Below are 19,750 nucleotides of genomic sequence, written 5' to 3'. Positions count from 1 at the left end.
CTGCATGCATGATGCAAAATACACTTATTTCATTGTGTACAGGGTTTTACGTCTTCAATAGTGTCATTATTTGCAATGTGGGCATGGCTTGATTATGGTTGAGTTGGCAGCATGGGTGCCTCATACACTGTAAATGGCATTAAGGTGAGGGAGCCAGGTTGAAAGGAACTTATTACCATGGGTGTTTGAAAGGTGCTAACAATCATGTTTATCATGGAGAGGGTAGCAGCGGTTTGAATGTGACTGAATCAAACTCATGGATGTTAATTCACTTCCTTGTGGGGGATGGTTAATCCCTTGAGAGACTGTGGCATCAGGTACAAGGATCTTTACGTGGCGGTATGTCACCAAGGACTGTCTGATGACAGTTGTTTTTTTGGAGGTCCTTATGAAAATCTATTCTGAACAAGGATCCATCTGGCAATGAACGCCTCCTGCACAGTATCAGCCCTGGATGCATGTCCATGCCTCCCTGCTGCTCTGCCATTGGTGGGCTCATCATCCTCATATGTTTTGGAATGGCCTGAATGTATATGGGTTTCCTCCTCCTCCTCTTCTTCATCTTCATCCTCAGAGGTTGCAGCTCTGCCTTTGGCCTCACCACCATCTGGTTGGATGCCCCTCTGTTGAGCAATGTTGTGCAGCATGCAGCATGCAGCATTCAAAAACTATTCTTGAAACCCTTGCAGGGGCATTTTGGAGAACTCCACCTGAGCAATCGAGGCATCTGAATTGCATCTTTAAAATACCAGTGACCTGCTCAATGGTGTTCCTGGTGACATCATGGCTGCTATTGCAGTTTCGCTCTGCCTCGGATTGTGGGTTCCTAAAGGGGGTCATTAGCTAAGTTCTTAAGGAGTAGCCCTTGTCCCCAAGCGGCCATCCTGGATCTGCATAGTGGCTGAAATAGATTGATTTGTTGTCAATTTCTTAGTACGAAGTAGTTGTGGCAGCTGTCCAGGAATCTCGCAAAACTTGAAGAAAGACATTATGGTCACAAACCACCTGAACATTAATTGAATGAAATGACTTGCGATTCACAAAGGTATCCATTTGCTGAGTTGGGGCCTCTACTGTAGCATGAGTGCAGTCAATGATTGCCTGCACTTGAGGGAAGCCTGCAATCTGGGCGAAGGCCATGGCCCTCCAAGTCTGAGGCTCAAAATCCATGGGGAAACTAATGTATTCCCCCACATGAGCAAACAGGTCATGGGTCACAGGGCATCTGTGTGCTGCTGACTGGGAAATACCAGCCAAGTCCCCTGTTGAGCCCTGGAAAGTGGGATGGTACTTTCACAGCCACTGGTAGGGCATGGGGGTCAATGGACTGTGGCTTCAGTTGCTGCTGCACCATGCGACAAATATCGGTCACAGCATCACAGCTCAACCTGAGTCTTTTCCAGCATTGGTTTTCCATCATGTTGAGGTATGATGTCCAAGGTCTTCCCCACAGGGTAGAACCTGGTTGGTCTGACTCTCCTCTTCCACCTTCTTGCTGCTTGTGCCGCAGCCTCTCCTTCCTGAACTTTGGCCCTCCCTCTGGACTCTGGCTGCTCACTTGGACTGGCTTCTACCAGCTCTATGTGGGAGGGTGCCATGCTCATCGTCCATGCTCATTTGGGCCAAGTGCAATGCGCCCTTCTGAAGCACTAATTTCTTCTTTGCTCCTGGGTGCAACAATCAGTGGGGGGCAACACAAATTGCCCTGGCAGACCAACAGCCCCACCCTGCTACTCCCTTGGGTCATGAGAAGGCAATGAGCATTCTTGACACTTCTGTGTCACTAAATACAAACTGAAATGTAACCCTCCAGGAGTAGCCCACGTTTCTAAGGCGGTACTCTGACTATCCAAAACAAAAGCAGAAAAAACAGACCTCCATTGACCTGATCTGCTCTCTGCACTTCATGATCCACACAGCAGGGATGCAAAAATTGGAAACAGTGGATGCAGCTGACAATTTAAATAGCCAGCTGCTCCGCACTCCGCCCCAAATTATATATGCACGAAACTTAGCCGGCCGCCAAAACTGCCCCCACGAAAATGGAACATGCCGTGTTCAGGGGCAGGACTTAGTCCATTTGACACTTTCCACAATTTTTACCACGACATTATAGTGAAAATCTGGACCGGAAAGTAGTGATGGTCGGATGAATCTTGGACTGGAGGAAGGTATAAAGTGGGGTTCCCCATGGCTTGGTACTGGGATCACTGCCTTTCCTGATAAATATTAATTACACAGATTTAGGTGTAGAGGGTACGATTTTAAAATTTGCAAATGACGCAAACTTTGCAAGTATTGTGAAACCTTAAGGAGGATAGTGCAGAATTCAAGGGGACATAGACAGGCTGATGTAATGGGCGGATGCCTGGCAGATGAAATTTAATTAGAGAAGTGTGAAGTAATACATTTTTGTAGGAGGAACAAGGAAATATGAAGTACATGAGACAATTGTAAAGGGGGTGCAGGAACAGAAAGTCCTGTGGTAAAAAGTACACAAATTGTTGAAGGTGGCAGGGAAAGTTGAGAAAGTTGGTAAAAAGGGATATGGGATCCTGGGCTTTATAAACAGAGGCATAGAGTAAAAAAGCAAGCAGATATGATGAACATTTATAAAACTTTGGTTCAGCCTCAACTGGAGTATTGTGTCCAATTCTGGGCACCATACTTTAGGAAGGATGCAAAGGCATTTGAGAGGATGCAGAGAAGATTTATGAGAATGGTTCCAGGAAAAAGGGTCAGTTAAATGGATATCAAAACAAAAAAAACTGCGGATGCTGGAAATCCAAAACAAAAACAGAATTACCTGGAAAAACTCAGCAGGTCTGGCAGCATCGGCGGAGAAGAAAAGAGTTGACGTTTCGAGTCCTCATGACCCTTCAAGTTCTGTCGAAGGGTCATGAGGACTCGAAACGTCAACTCTTTTCTTCTCCGCCGATGCTGCCAGACCTGCTGAGTTTTTCCAGGTAATTCAGTTACATGGATAGATTGGAGAATCTGGGAGTGTTCTTCTTAGAGGAGAAGGCTAAGAGAAGGTTTGATATAAGTGTTCAAAATCATGAAGTGTCTAGATGTAGAATGAAATTGTTCCCATTAGCAGGAGGCTCGAGAATCATAGGACACCGATTTAAGGTGATTGGCAAAAAAACCAACAACAATATGAAGAATAATTTTTTTATGCAGCTAGTGGTTAGGATCTGGAGTGTACTGCTTGGGAGTGTGGTGGAAGCTGATTCAAATGCAGGTTTCAAAAGGGAGTTGGATAATTACCTAAAGAGGAAAGATTTGCCTGCTACAGGGAAAGTTAGGGGCTGAATTCTCTGGCTGGCGAGTGGGGGGTGGGGCCCGCTCGCCAACATGTAAAGTGACACGTGGTGACGTCCGGCGGGCGTCTCGATGTCACCGCGCGTCATTTAGATTTTCAGTTCGGCTCGGCTGCACACCTGCCGAACTATCAAAGGCCTATTACGGCCTGTTAAAAACTAATTTAAACAGTTAAATGAACTGCCTGTCCAACCTTAAGGTTGGTGGGCAGGCGAAGAGCCCAAGCAGCCTTCACATTTTTCATGGAACCTCATCCACGGGTGGGATGAGATTTCATGAAGTGTTTAAAAATTCAATAAAAGTTTTTTTTTAAAATCATTTATATATCCCTGCTCATGTGACACTGTCCATGCCTCCCTGCTCCTCTGCCATTGGCAGTGTCACTGTCACACGAGAGAACATGTTTTATAAGTTTTCAAATACTTTATTTAGAAACTTTAAACTTAAAAAAATCTCCCTGAGGCACCTCTGTGCCTCAGGGAGATTTCTGCGCTCTCCTGTGCACATACGTGCGAAAGAGTGCACTCCCACCTCAGGGAGCCCTCCCCCGCCCACACAGGGAGAGCTCAGAGCTTCCGGGTGAGCGTCACGCTGGGTGGGCCTTAATTGGTCCACCCACGTAAAATAGTGGCGCGCACCCGGTCGGGGGCACCGATCGGGTTCGCGCTCACTCCCGCTTGCCCCCACACAACCCCCCCACCGACGGGGGTCAAAATTCATAGGAGTGTGTGACTAGAGTTCCTCTTGCAGAAGGCTGGCATGAAAACAACGGGCCAGATGGCCTCCTTCTATGCTGTACCATTCTATGATATTATGAAAGTTCATTAGATTGTTTCCTGGAATTCATGTTCTTTCTTACATAGTTGCTATGTAAATGCAAGTGTACTGCCAACATTTTAAGGCTTAGAAAGTCAAGAGCAGCACATTTCAGGTGTATTGTGATTCAGTAAGTAAATAATAATTATAAAACTGGTTTCCATAATTAGATTAGGCTGATTACTTTCTAATTAATTAATCTTTCCTTATCCCTAATCTTTACTTTGGGGGGGACATCACATAAGAGCATAATAGTAGATACTAAGGCAGGCCCTTTTACCTTTAGAAGGAATAATAATTTGCTGTACCCATGATGGAGGCATGTCAAAAACCTTTTCCATTTCATTCTCATCCTGAAACAGAAAGTTAGTGTTGTAAAAGCACAATCACTTTAATCTTTTTGCCTGAATTTTCCAATTCTCAGTTTAGCTGATGTCAATACTCTACATTGAGTTCTTCCAGCAGTTCAGATAATAAGCAAGTGTGTATCCAATCCACAAAGAACAGAAAGTCCAAAGGTTGAATTATAGTTGATGCCAGTAGGAATACTGCAAATAATCTAACTGCCCCTGGATTTGGGAGTGGGAAGAAGCCACTGGAGCTCCTATTTTTAATCAGAATCCAGTGACTCCAATTAGAGTGATTTATAGTGAACTACAGTAACTGAGGTATTGAAGATGATTAAAGGATTTGACAAGATAGATAGAAACTATTTCCTCTGGTAGGGAGTCCAGAACAAGGTGACATAACCTTAAAATTAGAGCTAAGCTGTTCAGAGGTGACATCAGCAAACACTTCCTTATACAAAGGGTCATGCAAATCTGGAACTATCTCCCCCAAAAAGCTGCTGAGTCCTGAGGCTAATTGAAAATTTCAAAACTGAATGATAGGTTTTTGTTAGATAAGGATATTAAGGATTATGGCACCAAGGCAGGTAGATGGAATTAAGATGCAGATCAGCCATGATCTAATTGAATGGTGGAACAGACTCAAGAGCCTGAATAGCCTACACCTTATCCAATGCTTCTGTGAAAGCAAGTATGTGGATGTCAGTTCAGGCGTTTATATAATTGAATACTCCACCAACACTGTGTCCTTTTATTCATTCCCAGAATATTGGTTGTGCTGGCAATACTACATTTAGTGCCCATCTCTAATAACCCTGAGAAGCTGGTGGTGGGCCCTGTGCTTAAATTATTGCAATCCATTCCTAATAGTGTATTCATACAACTAAGTGGCTTTCTAGGCCACACTGAGGGTAGTTAGGAGTCAACTAGGTTGGTATGCGCCTGCAGGCATATATGTGCCAGATCAGGTAAGGACATTGGTGATCCAACTGAATTTTGAAGTCAATCCAATAGTTTTGTAGTCACCTTTAGTTTTTACTGATGCAAGTTTTTTTATTTCCAGATTCTGACAAACTGAATTCAAATTCTCAAACTTCCATGGTGGAATTAAACTCACGTTCTCTGGTTTACTAATCCTGTAGCAGTAACATACCCTCAAGAATAGAGAAAAGCCCCATGAATATGCTACTGGAGAGCACTGGGAACTGTGCCCCATCAAGAGTGAGTGGCTTTAGGAGAGCAGGGGGAAATGGAAAATACCTTTAATAAATAAAACCAAAGTATGAACACAAACAGAACACAAACTGTCAGAAAACATCAGCCAACTTATTTAAGTTCTACCTGTAGCTTGTACCAATTTAGAGAAAATATTTGAACAAACTAATTGTTGTAATGCTGAGAGATCCTTAGGTCAATGCAACTAATCTGTGTGAATATTGTCAATCCAAAGAATTTAGTTCGGGAGTGAGCATTGGTTGACTAGTAGCATTCCCACTTCTACTGGCAAAATTTTGGGATTGAATGGCACTCCTGACATCCCAGTAAGCAGAGACTTACTCTGCTCTGATCTCTGAATAGTGGGTTGACATTTCATGGGATGCTTGTATCTGGTGGGAGTGGAGTGACCCTCCCCCATTACATCTAGCCAGTTCTCCTGCAGGAAGTTGTGAGTCAACTGTTTACATAATGGAAATGTCTCTGAGCATGATCTGCTGGATCTATGGAAGAAATAGGTTGGTTCATGTGCCACAAGGTACAGAAGAGAACATACTTATTGAAGAGACAATAACATGCACACTGTTCACAGTATACTTGTATCCACTAGGGCCTTTGTTTTAATTTGTAATTGCTTTCTCACAAATCTAAAGTTTATCTTCACTTTTTTAAGTCTTCCATCATACATCGTTCGCAATGGTGGCAGGTAAATGTATTCCCAATTCGCTGTCAATGTCCATCTGCAGCTAGTTGAGAGGGGTCTATTGGAGAAAAGATTCTTTTTTTTCCTCAAACCCCTTCCCTCTCCACCACATCTTTTGTCCACCCTCACCTCATCCTCACCAAATGTGAAGAGCTCATGCCCATTACTACATCTCTAACATTGGGACAATCATCTGTTCAGCTGTCTATGCCAATTCCTTCCCTCCTGCTCCCACTGTCCCCATCATCTTCTGTTTAATAGGTGGATATCCATTCACCGAATCGGGCAGCAAAATATATTTTGTGAATCACAACTGTTTTATTGTTAAAGTATAATTCAGTACAAATACTAGTTTCCACTCTTCCCTTCTAGATCCTTTCCCCTACTGGGGAAAAACTCAGCTCTTAAGTATGGGCTTCAATGAGCATCGCTTGCTCTCAATTCACCCTGAAGCTTGTCCTGGTTTACTCTTAAAGTGACATGTATTTCTAACATTGTCATCTCCCACCCGCTCTAGTTCACCATAAACGATGTTTCTTATTCACTCATGGGATGTGGGCATCACTGGCTAGGCCAGCATTTATTGCCCATCCCTAATTGCCCTTGAGAAGGTGGTGGTGAGCTGCTTTCTTGAATACTGCAGTCTATGTGGTGTAGTTTCACCCACAGTGCTATTAGGGAGGGGGTTCCAGGATTTTGACCCAATAACAGTGAAGGAACGGTGATATATTTCCAAGTCAGAATGGTGAGTGACTTGGAGGTGTTACCATGTGTCTGCTGCCCCTGTCCTTCTAGATGGCAGTGGTCATGGGTTTGGAAGGTGTTGTCTAAGAAGCCTTGGTGAGTTCCTGCAGTGCATCTTGTAGATGGTACACACAGCTGCCACTATGTGTTGGTGGGGAAGGGAGTGAATGTTTGTGGATGGGGTGCCAAGCAAGCGGGCTACTTTGTCCTGGATGGTGTCAAGCTTCTTGAGTGTTGTAGCTGCACTCATCCAGGCAAGTGGAGAGTATTCTATCACAGTCCTGACCAGTGCCTTATAGATGGTGGACAGGCTTTGGGGATTCAGGAGGTGAGTTACTCGCCGCAGGAATCTTAGCTTTTGAGCTGCGCGTATAGCCTCAGTATATATTTGGCTAGTCCAGTTCAGGTTCTGGTCAATGATAACCTCTAGGATGTTGATACAAAATGATTTGGAGTCAAACTCGGAGATATAATGTAAACATTATCATTGACAATACCAAATTGGGGGTTATAGCTAAAATGTGGAGGATTGCACAAAATACAGGAAGACTTACAGAGTGGGTGGATAAATGGCAATTTAATTTCTGAGTAACTACTGAGGTAACCCAGTTGGAACCATCCGAAGTTTGCCATTTAAAGCGCATTTTTCAGATGGCTCCCAGTGCAGGGTAATTGTCCAGGAGAAGTTTGCACTTCTGGGCAATTGCCATGCAAACCTTCATTTGTGAACTTCTGAAGGTAATTCCCCAGAGCATCTTTGGAGTACTCCCCCAATACAGCCCCTGGAGCTCAGAGATTACGGCCCACTGTGGGTTAAGGTTCTTGAATCAGCAAAAATGGGGTCTGTTTGAACTAAGTATGAACTTCAAATAGCTCTGATGAGTTTGGGTTTCCCGCAAGTGTGTTTCATACCCCACCTATTTCCCCGCCAGCAAAAATGGGATCTGTTGGAGTTTACCCAACTGCATAAAAATCCAGCCCCAAGAGGCTGAGCATGGAGAAACTGTTTTCACATGTGGGTGAATTGAGAACATGGGCATAAATATACACAAATCATTAACAGATCAGATAAAGAATTTAGGAGTTTTTTTTACAGAGTGGTGAGAATGTGGCACTTGCTGCCACATGGAGTGGTTGAAGTATTTGAAGTTGAAGCATTAAGCATTTATGGGGAGGACTGATGCTTACATGAGGAAAGAGGGAATGGAAGGATATGGGGTATAGCGTGTGAAGAGATAATTAGAATGAGTGGAGGCTCACATAGATTAGTTGCACTGAATGGCCTATTTCTGTATAATGTATCCAATGTAAATCTCTAAGAGAACTAATTACTTCTCCCTTGATCCCTATTCCACTCACCTCTGACCACTCAACTATCTCTTCTGACCTCTAGGCTAACTGACATTGTGAATGGCTCCCATTTTTGTTTACATACCATCCCTCTCCCTTTCAAAATTGCTGCCATTAGCCCCTCCTCAAAGACCCACCATAGACCACTCCTTTCTCTCCAACCATGGGCTACATTTGCCCTCCCTGCCCTCTGTAACATCTTCAAATGTGTTATCAGCACTCAAATCCAAATCCAACTCTCCCTAAAATCTCCCTGTTCTAATCCCTCTGGTTAGCCTCTCTGGCCTGTTTATGAACCATGACTGCCATGGCCAAGGTTATAAATGAAGTCCTCTGTGACTATGATCTATTCTCCATCCTTGTCCTCCTCAACCTCTGCGGTTTATTACCTGGTTGACTATCCTCCTCCAGTGGCCTTCCTCTGCTGTCCAGCTCAATGAGAGGACTGCCTTTGCCTGAATGCAACCAACCTGCAGATGTTCAGTGAGGAGAGAATCTGACTCCAGAATCATACAGCCTGCTTACTCCAGGTCTACGCTCATATGGAAGAATGATTATTTGGTATGTGGTTGCCACATGGAACTGAATAATGTGAGTTATTGCCTTCAGTAAACCAGGAAAGGGAGGATCTTACTGTTGCTCTAGGTTAAAGATGTTTTGAAATCTAATTAACTGATGCTATCTATTACACAATTATCAATTAGATCTCACATCATCATCACCCTCATCTACAAAGTAATCATACGAATCTGGGATGGCAATTTGGGAATTCTCAGTGTCAGGCAGCATGTACTCCCATCTCACAGGGTCACCAAGATCAAAGACCATATCCTAGAAAAAAAAGAATAACACCATCACTTATTGATTACATTAAAAAGCAACACTGGCCGGAACACTCCTCAGGGCCTCGCAGGCTGCACTGCTGTAACTGTGGCACAAGTTCAGCAGAAACCCTGTTTACACATCGGGCTCTCATCAAAATTATGAAAGTGGAGAGGCCCTGAGGAATTTCACAGGCAGAACAGTTCACTCAAAATTGACATTCATGGTTTCTCTTTTCTATCACTCTTAAACGGTATCCTGCCTGTTTCAAACAAGTCAGGGGCTTTAGAGGTTAAACACTGCAATGTTGGTGGGATACTGACAGAAACCTAAAATGTCAAGCTTGGGTGGGTTGGGAGTGAAGACAGGGGTAGGGACATCCTAATCCAGAATTTCCACTCTTGAGGCACACTGAAGGCCAGGTATGACAGGTCCAGCCAAAACATTGAGAGAGAGAACCCGAGATGAGGCATCCTGACCTCCAGTAGGGCGTGTGTGGGTCCCACCAGCCTGGTGAGTGGCTTTGTCCAAAATTCTATTCTGGATTGGCAACTTTGCTTACAGGTCAATAGGAACATAAGCAGAGTGGGGTGAAATGACAGGAGGGAAACAACTGGTCAGTCAGAAGATGTCCACTGGCATGGAGCAACTAGCTGTTATTGGTGCACCTCTTTAATCTATGCAAATGAGGTAGTCCCTTACTGACGCCTGATCTTCAGTCGAGGTCAATGTTGGAGAGCACTGGTGGGCACAACTACCTTTCCTCTCAACCTGGGACATCTTAGGGTGAGTCTTCTGCTCCTGTGCAGTTTGTAACTAGCTATTGTGATGTCCCTCTTTTGTTGGGAGTGAAAAATTTAACTTGTTCCGTTCACTGTCTTTCCTCTACAAATCTCAGCAACAACTTCTCTCCGCTTCCTCATGACACCTGACTACTTTCAGAACCTTGTGTCAATGAGAGATTCTACCCAAGTGCAGGGGGTAAGGTTGGATGGGAGCCTGAATCACCTCCAAACACCTGGTAGAGTTAGGGCCAAGAGAAGCTCTCAAGAGCACCTGGAGGATTTGACCATGAGCCAGTCCTCGTGCCAGGGCATCTGGGCTCTTGACCATGCTAGCTAAATGTATTCATGTTAAATTTACGAGTATGCTATCTTTAAGCAATTTAACCCACTTAAAACAAAGTGTATTAAATTTAACATGAATTTAACATGAACAATTGACCAAAGCTAAAGGCAACCTTTAGAGGAAATGAACCCCACCCCAACCGTGTGTCCATTATCAAAACAGTGCCTCAAACCCCCTCCAGCCCAAGCACAAGGTCCTGGAGGGAGTGGTACCACAACGAGCCACAGTACCTTCAGGAAAAATTAAAGTCAGGTGGTCTGAGATCTGCTGATGGATTCAGTTGAGATTAGTTCAAGCAATCCCTCATGTGCCAAATAAACACAAGAGTACCCAAGTGCAGTATTGATTGATTGTACTTAGCTACGGTGACAATGGACAAGGTTGTGGATTGTGGAGAAGGTGGAAATTCCACAGGGCTGCAGTAGGTGGTGCTCTTCCGGAGTTTGGAGGTTGGGAGTAAAGGATGGCACACATTAGGGATGGCTGTGCATAATTAGGATATATTTCATGGGACCACTTGACACTGTCACTGGATATAAAAGAGGAACAGGCAGCTGTCACTATGTGGATGTCTGGGGTGCGGGGGGAAGAAAACCTGTGGAGGTTAGCAGCAATTTGATGTTTCTCGATTCTAAGATAGGAAAAGTATACCTTGCAACCAAATTTGCAATCCTGCATGTTCACCCAGTAGTTACGCTGGTTCCAGATGCTCTCGATTCCCAAGAACTTTTCATTAGTAGTTTTATAGCTGTTTCCTGTGAAAGGGTCAATGAAGAAGTTCTCTGGGACTTCCCTTTTGCCTGCAAGCACCAGAACCCAACAGTGCACCCGCAGACCATGCATGAAATCATGTGTTCCCTTTATGTCGAGCTAAAACAGGAGGAGATGATGAATTCAGATTTGCCTTTTATAATCCTTATTTCCTATTGATTTTTTCTCTTAAAAGGCTTCAATGTTAACAATGTCAAAAGGTCAGTGTCGAGCTGCAAAAGATTTCAGCTCATCAACCAGCACAGCGACAGTGGTAGTGAAGTGATTTACCTGACCCCACGTCACATAGAGTTGCAACTTAATCTTCCACCTGCCCTTTCCCCATATAAAGAGGGCCTGTCAGGTTGAGTGGGGGGAGGGGCATGAAGGGTGATGAAATCTACATAACTCTTAGAATTCTACCTAGGGTTCCCTTGGCAGACAATATGGAAATCTAGCCAGCTGCCAAAACTTTCATGAGAGCCCCAGATGTCTCCCAACGGTACTTGGAGAGGATTTGCTGAGCATTTCCAGCATTTTGAGTATATCCAACAACTGCAGTATTTTGTTTTTGTAAGACAACTGTCATGTTGGCCTTTATTGCAAGGGGATTGGAGTACAGGAAGGCTTGCTGCAATTGTATCAGGCTTTGGTGAGACCACATCTGGAGCACCATGTGCAATTTTGGGCTCCATATCTGAGAAAGGTTTTACGTGCCTTGGAGGCTGTACAGCAAATGTTCACTAAATTGGTTCCTGGGGTGAGAGAGTTATCCTATGATGAAAGGCTGAATAAATTGGGCCTATCTCTCTGGAATTTGGAAGAATGGTAGGTGATCTCATTGAAACATATAAAATACAGAAGCAACACACAAAAATCAATCTCCCTTAACAGGAATAGTGGAAAATCAAGAGTGCAAATGCAACTTCATTGTGCTTAAACAGAAGTATTGCATAAGGTACTGAATCTCTACTGGCTTTTAACTCTGTGATCCATGATTCAAATCCAGTTCTGAATGAAGCAGTGAAATTTTTCCCTGTGTTGGCTGTAAAGGCACTATTTGAAATCAGCTGGGAAATCTCAGTACAGTTTCTAGTTGCCATTAAATAAGATATTTCAGAGATGACTGAGAAATAGAAAGTGTCACAGTGGTGCAATAGGGGACACTCTTCTGGGGTTGCAGCTGAGGTACATGATTGAGGAAGCTTAGGTTTACTCCTATCTAATAAGGATATATTTGCATTGGAAGCAGCACAGCAAACGGTTACTAAATTGGTTCCTGGAATGAGAGAGTTGTTCTATGATGAGAGGCTGAGTATTGGGCCTACACTCTCTGGAGTTTAGGAAAATGGGAGGTGATCTTATTGAAATACACAAGATTCTGAAGGACCGTGACAGGGTAGGTACTGGGAGATTGTTTCCCCCAGCTGGGGAATCTAGAACATAAGGGCACAGTCTCAGGATAAGGGGCTGATCATTTAGTACTGAGTTGTGAATTATTTTCACTTTAAAGGTCATGAATCTTTGGAATCCTGTATTCCATAGGTCTGTGGATGCTCCACTGTTGAATATAATAAAGATAAACAGATTTTTGGACTCTCAGGGAATCAGTGGATTAGGGGAGAGATAAAAACAAAAAACTGCGGATGCTGAAAATCTAAAAGAAAAACAGAATTACCTGGAAAAACTCAGCAGGTCTGGCAGCATCGGCGGAGAAGAAAAGAGTTGACGTTGGGTCCTCATGACCCTTCAAGGGTCATGAGGACTCGAAACGTCAACTCTTTTCTTCTCCGCTGATGCTGCCAGACCTGCTGAGTTTTTCCAGGTAATTCTGTTTTTGGATTAGGGGAGAGAGTGGGAAAGTGGAATTGAAGCCAAAGATTCAGCCATGATCATTTTGAATGGGGGAGTAGACTCGATGGGCTGTATAATCCACTCCTGCTCCTATGACTTATGTTCTTATGTTCTAACAGTGCTATCCCTGGTCTGGGATGTCTTTATAAAGGACCACACACACGCACAAAAATTAGCTGATGGGACTCACATCTGCCAAACGCTCCAGTTCTTTCTGCTTCCTTTCCTCTGCTGCTTTCTTCTTTGCCAGCTTGCGAGCTTCTCGGTTCATTTCAAATTTGCTCGTTAACTCTCGGACCGGTTTCACTGCGTATCGCTTCACAGGTGGTTTTTCTTGTTTTTTTTTACCCTTAAGAAAAAATGTTAAAAGCGTGTTCAAACAAAAGTGCCAATTATAACGTGCTGACTGTAAAATGTATTTAATGATTTTGTTAGTGATTACCTCTCCTGGTTCATGTTGGCTGATGGCTCATGGATGTACACAATGCTCCACTCTCTCATCCAACTGTGAGCCAATAGTGTTGGCAAGCTATATGCCACACGAGGCATCACAGGTGAACCAAGTCCTGTTCTTGCCCATGTCTATCATGCACAATTTGCAGCAAAGATCTTCAGATAGGGAACAGTGTCTGTGCTTGTTTGGCCCCTCGAGTGAAGAGATGTTGAAGCAAATTGTCGCACACCAGCCTTTCCTGCAGCTGACATTATCACAGAGCTAGGGAGGAGTCTAATGTTTCCCTAATCTACAGGACTCATTATCACACTAGTGAGTGCATTGATCCACACAACTATATGACTTCTATTTTTACTCATTCACAGAATCTAAGCGTTACTGACAATGTTGGCATTTAGTGCCCATCTCTAGATGCCCTTTAGAAGGCGGTGGTTGACCTTCTTCTTGAGCCTTTGTGGCCCATCTGGTGAAGGTGCTCCCACAGCACGGTTAGTGAGGGAGTTTCAGGATTTTGACCACGTTATGATGAAATAATGGCAATATAGTCCAAGTCAGGATTTTGAGTGACTTGGAGAGAAAGTTGAAGGAGATGGTTCACCTTCTGTCTTTGGCCTTTTAGGTGGTGGAGATTGCAGGTTTCAGGTGCCCTGTCAAAGAGCCTTGGTGAGTTGCTGCAGGGCATCTGGTAGATAATGTATACTGGAGCCACAGCATGCTGGTGGTGGAGGAAATAAATGTTTAGGTTGTTAGATACAACTCAATGATTTGTTGGGTCACTTCAGTGAGCAGTTAAGAGGCAACCACATTGCTGTGGATATGGAGTCACATGTAGGCCAAACCAAGTAAGGGTGGCAGGTTTCCTTCCCAGAAGGCCATTGGTGAACCACCTGGGTTTCTGAGACAATCTAACAGATTCATGATCACTTTTAATGACGTCAGCGCTTTATTTCCAGTGCAGCTGACAAAAGGGATAGGGTCAGTGGTGATGTTCCCAATGAAGAGATTAGACTGCTGACATTCACTGACAGTGCAGAGGGGCCCAGTGCTCATGAAAGAGTACCAGCCAAGGAGTCAAAGCCCTCAGGAACACAGGATGAAGCAGAGAAAAGTGATTCCTCCGATGGTTCAGTGTTGAAAGGTTCCATCCCTGAATCATACCGACCAGTAATGTCTCAATTCTGACATCTTAAGTTAGCTGATCACAACTAGAACAGCAGTTAAATGCTATGGTAGACACTAGAAATAAAAACAGAATATGATGGAAACACTCAGCAGGTCAGGCAGCAATGATAGGGAGAGAAACAGTTAATGTTTCAGGTTGGTGATCTAACATCAGAGCTGGAAAAAGTTAGAGATGGTAACAGGTTTTAAGCAAGTATAGAGGCAGGGAAAGGGAGAGAGGGAAAGAAAAAGGGAAAGGACTGTGATAGAGCGGAAGGCGGGAGAGCATAAATGACAAAATGGATGATCGCACAAGGCAAAAGTGGGTTGTAATGGGACAGGTAAAGAAACAAAACTTGGATTGGGAGGCGATGCAAATGATCAGTATCAGTACCTACCGTCTGAAAAAGTGGTAATGATCGGAAATTGTTGAATAGAATGTTTGAGTCTGGAAGATTGTAACATGCTGAAACATTGGGCTAAATTTAGTCAGTGCCGAACTGACTCACTTTAAATGAGGCCACCCCACAGCCATAACATGCTCCGGGCAGCCTCAAAGAGGTGAGGGTCAGATTTCCAGCCCTCAGTGGGAGGAAGTCCAGCCCTCAAGAGCTGCCAGACAATCTGATAGGCTGGCAGCTCTAGCAGTCCCAGCAGCACCAGAGCACACTTGTGGGCACTGCAGGGACCGCAAGCATCTCCACGATGGTGACCAGAGTGAGGTAAGTCCCAAGCTTTTAGGGCAAAAAGTGATTGGTCACCCTAGGGAAGGGGGCAAGTGGGGTGGGGTGGTGGGTTTTGGTGACTGGTTGTGGAGGCATAAAGATGGGTAACACCTTGGAGGGAGTGCCCATGATGCGTACAGGGCACCCCCCAAAGGACGTACCCCTTTTTCCTTCTACCTTTTAACCAGCTGTGTTAAATAAACGGAGTTCTCACTCTCATCCGCCTGCCACTGTCCAGCATTTTATGGCAATGGAGGCAATTTGAGGGCCTTAAGTGGACAATAATGGGTCACTTAAGGGCCTTAAAGGATCTAAGAGCAGGCAACTTAGCTGGCACTTTAAACACTCCCCCATTATGGGGATTGGGTCAGGGGTGAGCAGGACGGCGGTGGTCTAACCGCCTGACATATTTTACAAGCCTCCATTCCCCCAAGCGAAAACTCGTCCATGGTGTACCGTAAAATGCAGCCCATTGTCTGTTTCTCTCTCTCCACAAATGCTGCCTGATCTGCTGAGTGTTTTCCAGCATTTTCTGATATTATGCTATAATTGGCTGTGGAACAGAAAGGGAGCCCAGGTTCCCACCCCTGATCACGACACAGCAAGCCTGCTGGAGCCACAAGTGCATGGACAATATTGAGAACGGCATCAAGCTTGGCTAGCAGCCCTCATGGTTGAATTGCCTGATGGCATTTCCCAGCCAAGCTCATATGGCTACTTGGGCAAGGTACTATGGGGATACAGTGTCTTATGGCCCAGACCCCAAAAAGGGAATCAATGTTATCAGGAAAGGAGGGACGAAAGACCATAGGAACATTTCCTTTCAGTCAAATCACGTAAAATTGTTTGAGTGGATCTTCTGTAGAATTTTTGGTTTTTAATGTATAGGCAAATATTTCAAGAGGTAAACTCTGTGTCTTTATCATTGTAAACTGTGGTAGATGAGAGAAATGCTTGTCTCCAAATAATACTTCATACTTAAGATTGCTGTGTGTAATTTGAGCCTCTAAAGGAATGATTAATTAATCATTTTAATTAATTACTAATTAAAATAATTCAGTTTGTCGAAACACACGAGTGAAGAAAGAAAATAGTTTGAAAATGTTTTCTTTGAAAAAAATTGTTTACATCCCAATGCTGATCTTTGATAATGTACCAGGAGATGTGTGAAGACAGATATCCAAATACATGCTTTTAACCACTCTGCTCTGCTGACCTGGCTGGTAGTACCAGGAAGGTGCCATGCTCAGGGATATGAGTGGATCCGGCTGATTCTAAGGCGCTGAAGGCAGGGGAGCTATGGTCTTGAGAGACAACAGCTGGCTGGTTCCAGGCAGACGATCCTCTGGGAAGGGGGTCAGTGTTCCCTTCAAACATATGTAAGTAAGACAACTGGAAACCACCTCATGATTCCCTTTTCACTAGTCAAATGTGGTCACTAGATTGATTCCAGAGATGCGGGGCTTGTCTTATGAGGAGAGATTGAGCAGTTTAGGCCTATACTCCCTAGTGTTTAGAAGGATGAGAGGAGGTCTAATTGAGCTATATAAGATGCTAAAGGAGATAGACAAAGTAGACGTAGAGCGGATTTTTCCCCTTCTGGGGCATTCTAGAATGAGAGGCCATAGTTTTAGGCTAAGGGCTGGTAGATTTAAATCAGAGATGAGGAGGAATTACTTTTCTCAAGGGGTTGTGAATCTGTGGAATTCATTACCTCAGAGTGCATTGGATGCCGGGACGCTGAATAAATTTAAGGAGGAGATCGACAGATTTTTAATTAGTAATGGGTTGAAAGTTTATGGGGAGATGGCAGGAAATTGGAGTTGAGGCTGAAATGAGATCAACCATGATCGTAATGAATGGCGGAGCAGGCTCGAGGGGCTGAATTGCCTACCCCTGCTCCTAGTTCTTATATTCTAAAACTCCCAGTGTAGATTCAGCACAGATTAGGTAGAATGAAGCCCATTGTAGGTTAGTAATACAGTACAGCTCTCTGTACATTGTCCCATCAAATACTCCAAAGGTGGCTATAACGTGGGTTAGCACAGTGTAAAGCTATAGTTACACTTTTGCAACACATGTAGTATCCCCCCCTCCCCCACCTCAGAGTTTGGGCACTACATAAGCTATTTACACTGTCTCATTATACACTCCTTAGTGAAGTACCCAACAAGGGTTAGGTACAGGGAAAAGCTGTGTCCACATTGTTGCAAAAACATGCCCCAACCTCAGAAGAGCACAGTACCACCTGCTTGCTGGCCCACTATAACATTTTACTGTTCCCATACTAGCAACATGGCCAGTGGTTGGGATATTTAGTTGTGCAAAAATTTGCTCCTTACTTGGTCAATTTCTTTTACTAGAGGACAGATCTCTCTTGTTTCATCCACCAGACAAATTTCTTTGATGGCATATCCACTGACACAATATGCATCATACCCCGTGCCGATCAGTAACGAGCAGAGCAGGTTGCTGAAATCAAAGCAGTTTCCTTTCTGACGTTTCAGGACAGTGGTTGGGGAAAACAAATAATCTGGCTGTCAGAGAAGACAAGAAAATAAACATTCAGCGTACATCTAAAAGTCAAAATTAAAAACATGCAAGCTCTAAGTCGAGCCATATGCAATACACAAGATCTGACATAAAGGCATTCAGTAAAATAAATACTGAACTCAGAACAGGCTTGGCACACTGTGCCTCTTTCCCTTTTGATTCTAAGTGAGTGTTGCCAAATTTATGGGCTATTACTGCAATATTTTAGCATAAACACTGGCCACATTGGCCATGCTTGTGATATCTCTAAATTAGAAAGAACAAATTTTACATAGCGCCTTTCAAGACTTCAGGATGGCCAAAGTGCTTCGTTATCAATGAAGTATTTTTGAAATGTAGTCACTGTTGCAAGCTCCCACAAACAGCAAGGAAATTAATGATCAGATCATCTGTTTTAGGTGTTGTTTGAAAGACCTGCTGACTGGGATACCAAGAGAACTCCCCTGCTTTTCTTTGGATAGTGTACATCCATCTGAGACTGCCTTGGTTTAATCTATCACCCAAAAGACAAACTAAATTAAAAAGAAAAATTAGCCTTGAACAATGGATTGTCTTGTGCTCTGTACTTATGGACATGAGGAAAAGGGATAATGGCTGCCCCAATCAACTGCCTACAGTCAGAGCAGGCATTCAGTCCATCAGTCTGGTCTGACAACTGGCCCAGAGGTTAAAGGCCACTGATCTGACCTCTCATGTTGCCTCTCATCATCCACGTTTAGATAACTTCACAAGTATCTGGCAGTCAACATACAGAGAGAGAGTGATGGCAATATACCTGTAAAATCGGAATGAAATTCTGCAATAGTTCAGCAGAAAATGCTTTCTTGGATTTGGAAAAATGACTAGATCAATTTCCCCTAGGAATTCAAGTGGTATATTTGCCACCCAATGTAAAACAGAGCCAGGAATGTACCAGGTCCAATCTTCAGTCAGTCTTGAGTTGCCTGATCTGGAAACAAGGGTGCTGCAATTGGTTTCAGTACTCAAGAAAGGGAAGAAATCAATCTTCTGATTGCTATCCAATGGCTTTGGCTAGAAAAAAATGAAAGTTTGCTGAAGACTGTGCTTGGCTATGCTGCCCTGCACAATCAAATAGTTTGCCATAACTCACTACTAAGGTTCATTTTGAATAATTGTTACTTGGCTTTAGCATTGGACTGTAATTTGTCTCCTAAATCCATTTCCTGTGCAAAGAGAAAGAATGGGAGGAAGTGGAAAATGTCAGGCTATTTCTGACCTTATTTAGTTATTGTAGATATGGTGAGCTGTGTCGATTTGACTCAGTTGGCAGCACACTTACCTTAGTCAGAAGATTGTGAGATCAAGCCATAAGCCAAGATCTGAGCATGTGATCCAGGTGGACACAGTATGCTGTACTGAGGAGATGCTCTGAGGTGGATGCAATCTCACACCCATGTTTGAAGAAGAGCAGGCAGTCTCCTTGTGTCCTGATCAACACTGATGAACTAGTCATTCATTTTTGTGCTGCCTGCAAATTTGGAGGGCATTTTCATTCATTGTACATGCATCGCTTGAGATGGCTCTGAGAGATGGGGCGGAAGCGTCCCAGATTTGCATGAAATGTGGTAGCAGGCGGGAAAAACGTTTTACCTGATGGCCACAGTGACGCCATCTCAAGCCATATCGTCCCGATCCCACTGTGTTAATTATGCATTCCTGGGAAACACACTATTTCGATGGCGGGCAGGCTGACATTCACCCGTCATGCCATCACCTTGCTCCTTCATCACACTGGGCACCATATTTGAAGTGCAGCCATATGCACAACGCTCAGTGCTTCCAG

At 43.9% G+C, this 19,750-nt stretch overlaps 1 protein-coding gene across 1 annotated transcript in view; it reads right to left on the bottom strand.

Moving 5' to 3' along the window:
• Positions 1–19,750, bottom strand: part of ccdc135 (coiled-coil domain containing 135) — a 110,693-nt gene that overhangs the window by 73,259 nt on the left and 17,684 nt on the right. The window contains exons 6-10 of the mRNA XM_041214146.1: positions 17,736–17,930; positions 13,244–13,402; positions 11,101–11,319; positions 9,211–9,330; positions 4,421–4,493 (exon numbers count right to left, since the gene is read on the bottom strand). Of these exons, the coding sequence (XP_041070080.1) occupies positions 4,421–4,493; positions 9,211–9,330; positions 11,101–11,319; positions 13,244–13,402; positions 17,736–17,930 (766 nt within the window). The remainder of the gene's footprint in view (positions 1–4,420; positions 4,494–9,210; positions 9,331–11,100; positions 11,320–13,243; positions 13,403–17,735; positions 17,931–19,750) is intronic.

Source organism: Carcharodon carcharias, chromosome 20, assembly GCF_017639515.1.
Source record: "Carcharodon carcharias isolate sCarCar2 chromosome 20, sCarCar2.pri, whole genome shotgun sequence".
Taxonomy (NCBI): Eukaryota; Metazoa; Chordata; class Chondrichthyes; order Lamniformes; family Lamnidae; genus Carcharodon; species Carcharodon carcharias.
Note: the sequence above shows the minus strand (reverse complement) of the source record. Positions and strands in the feature narration are given on the sequence as shown.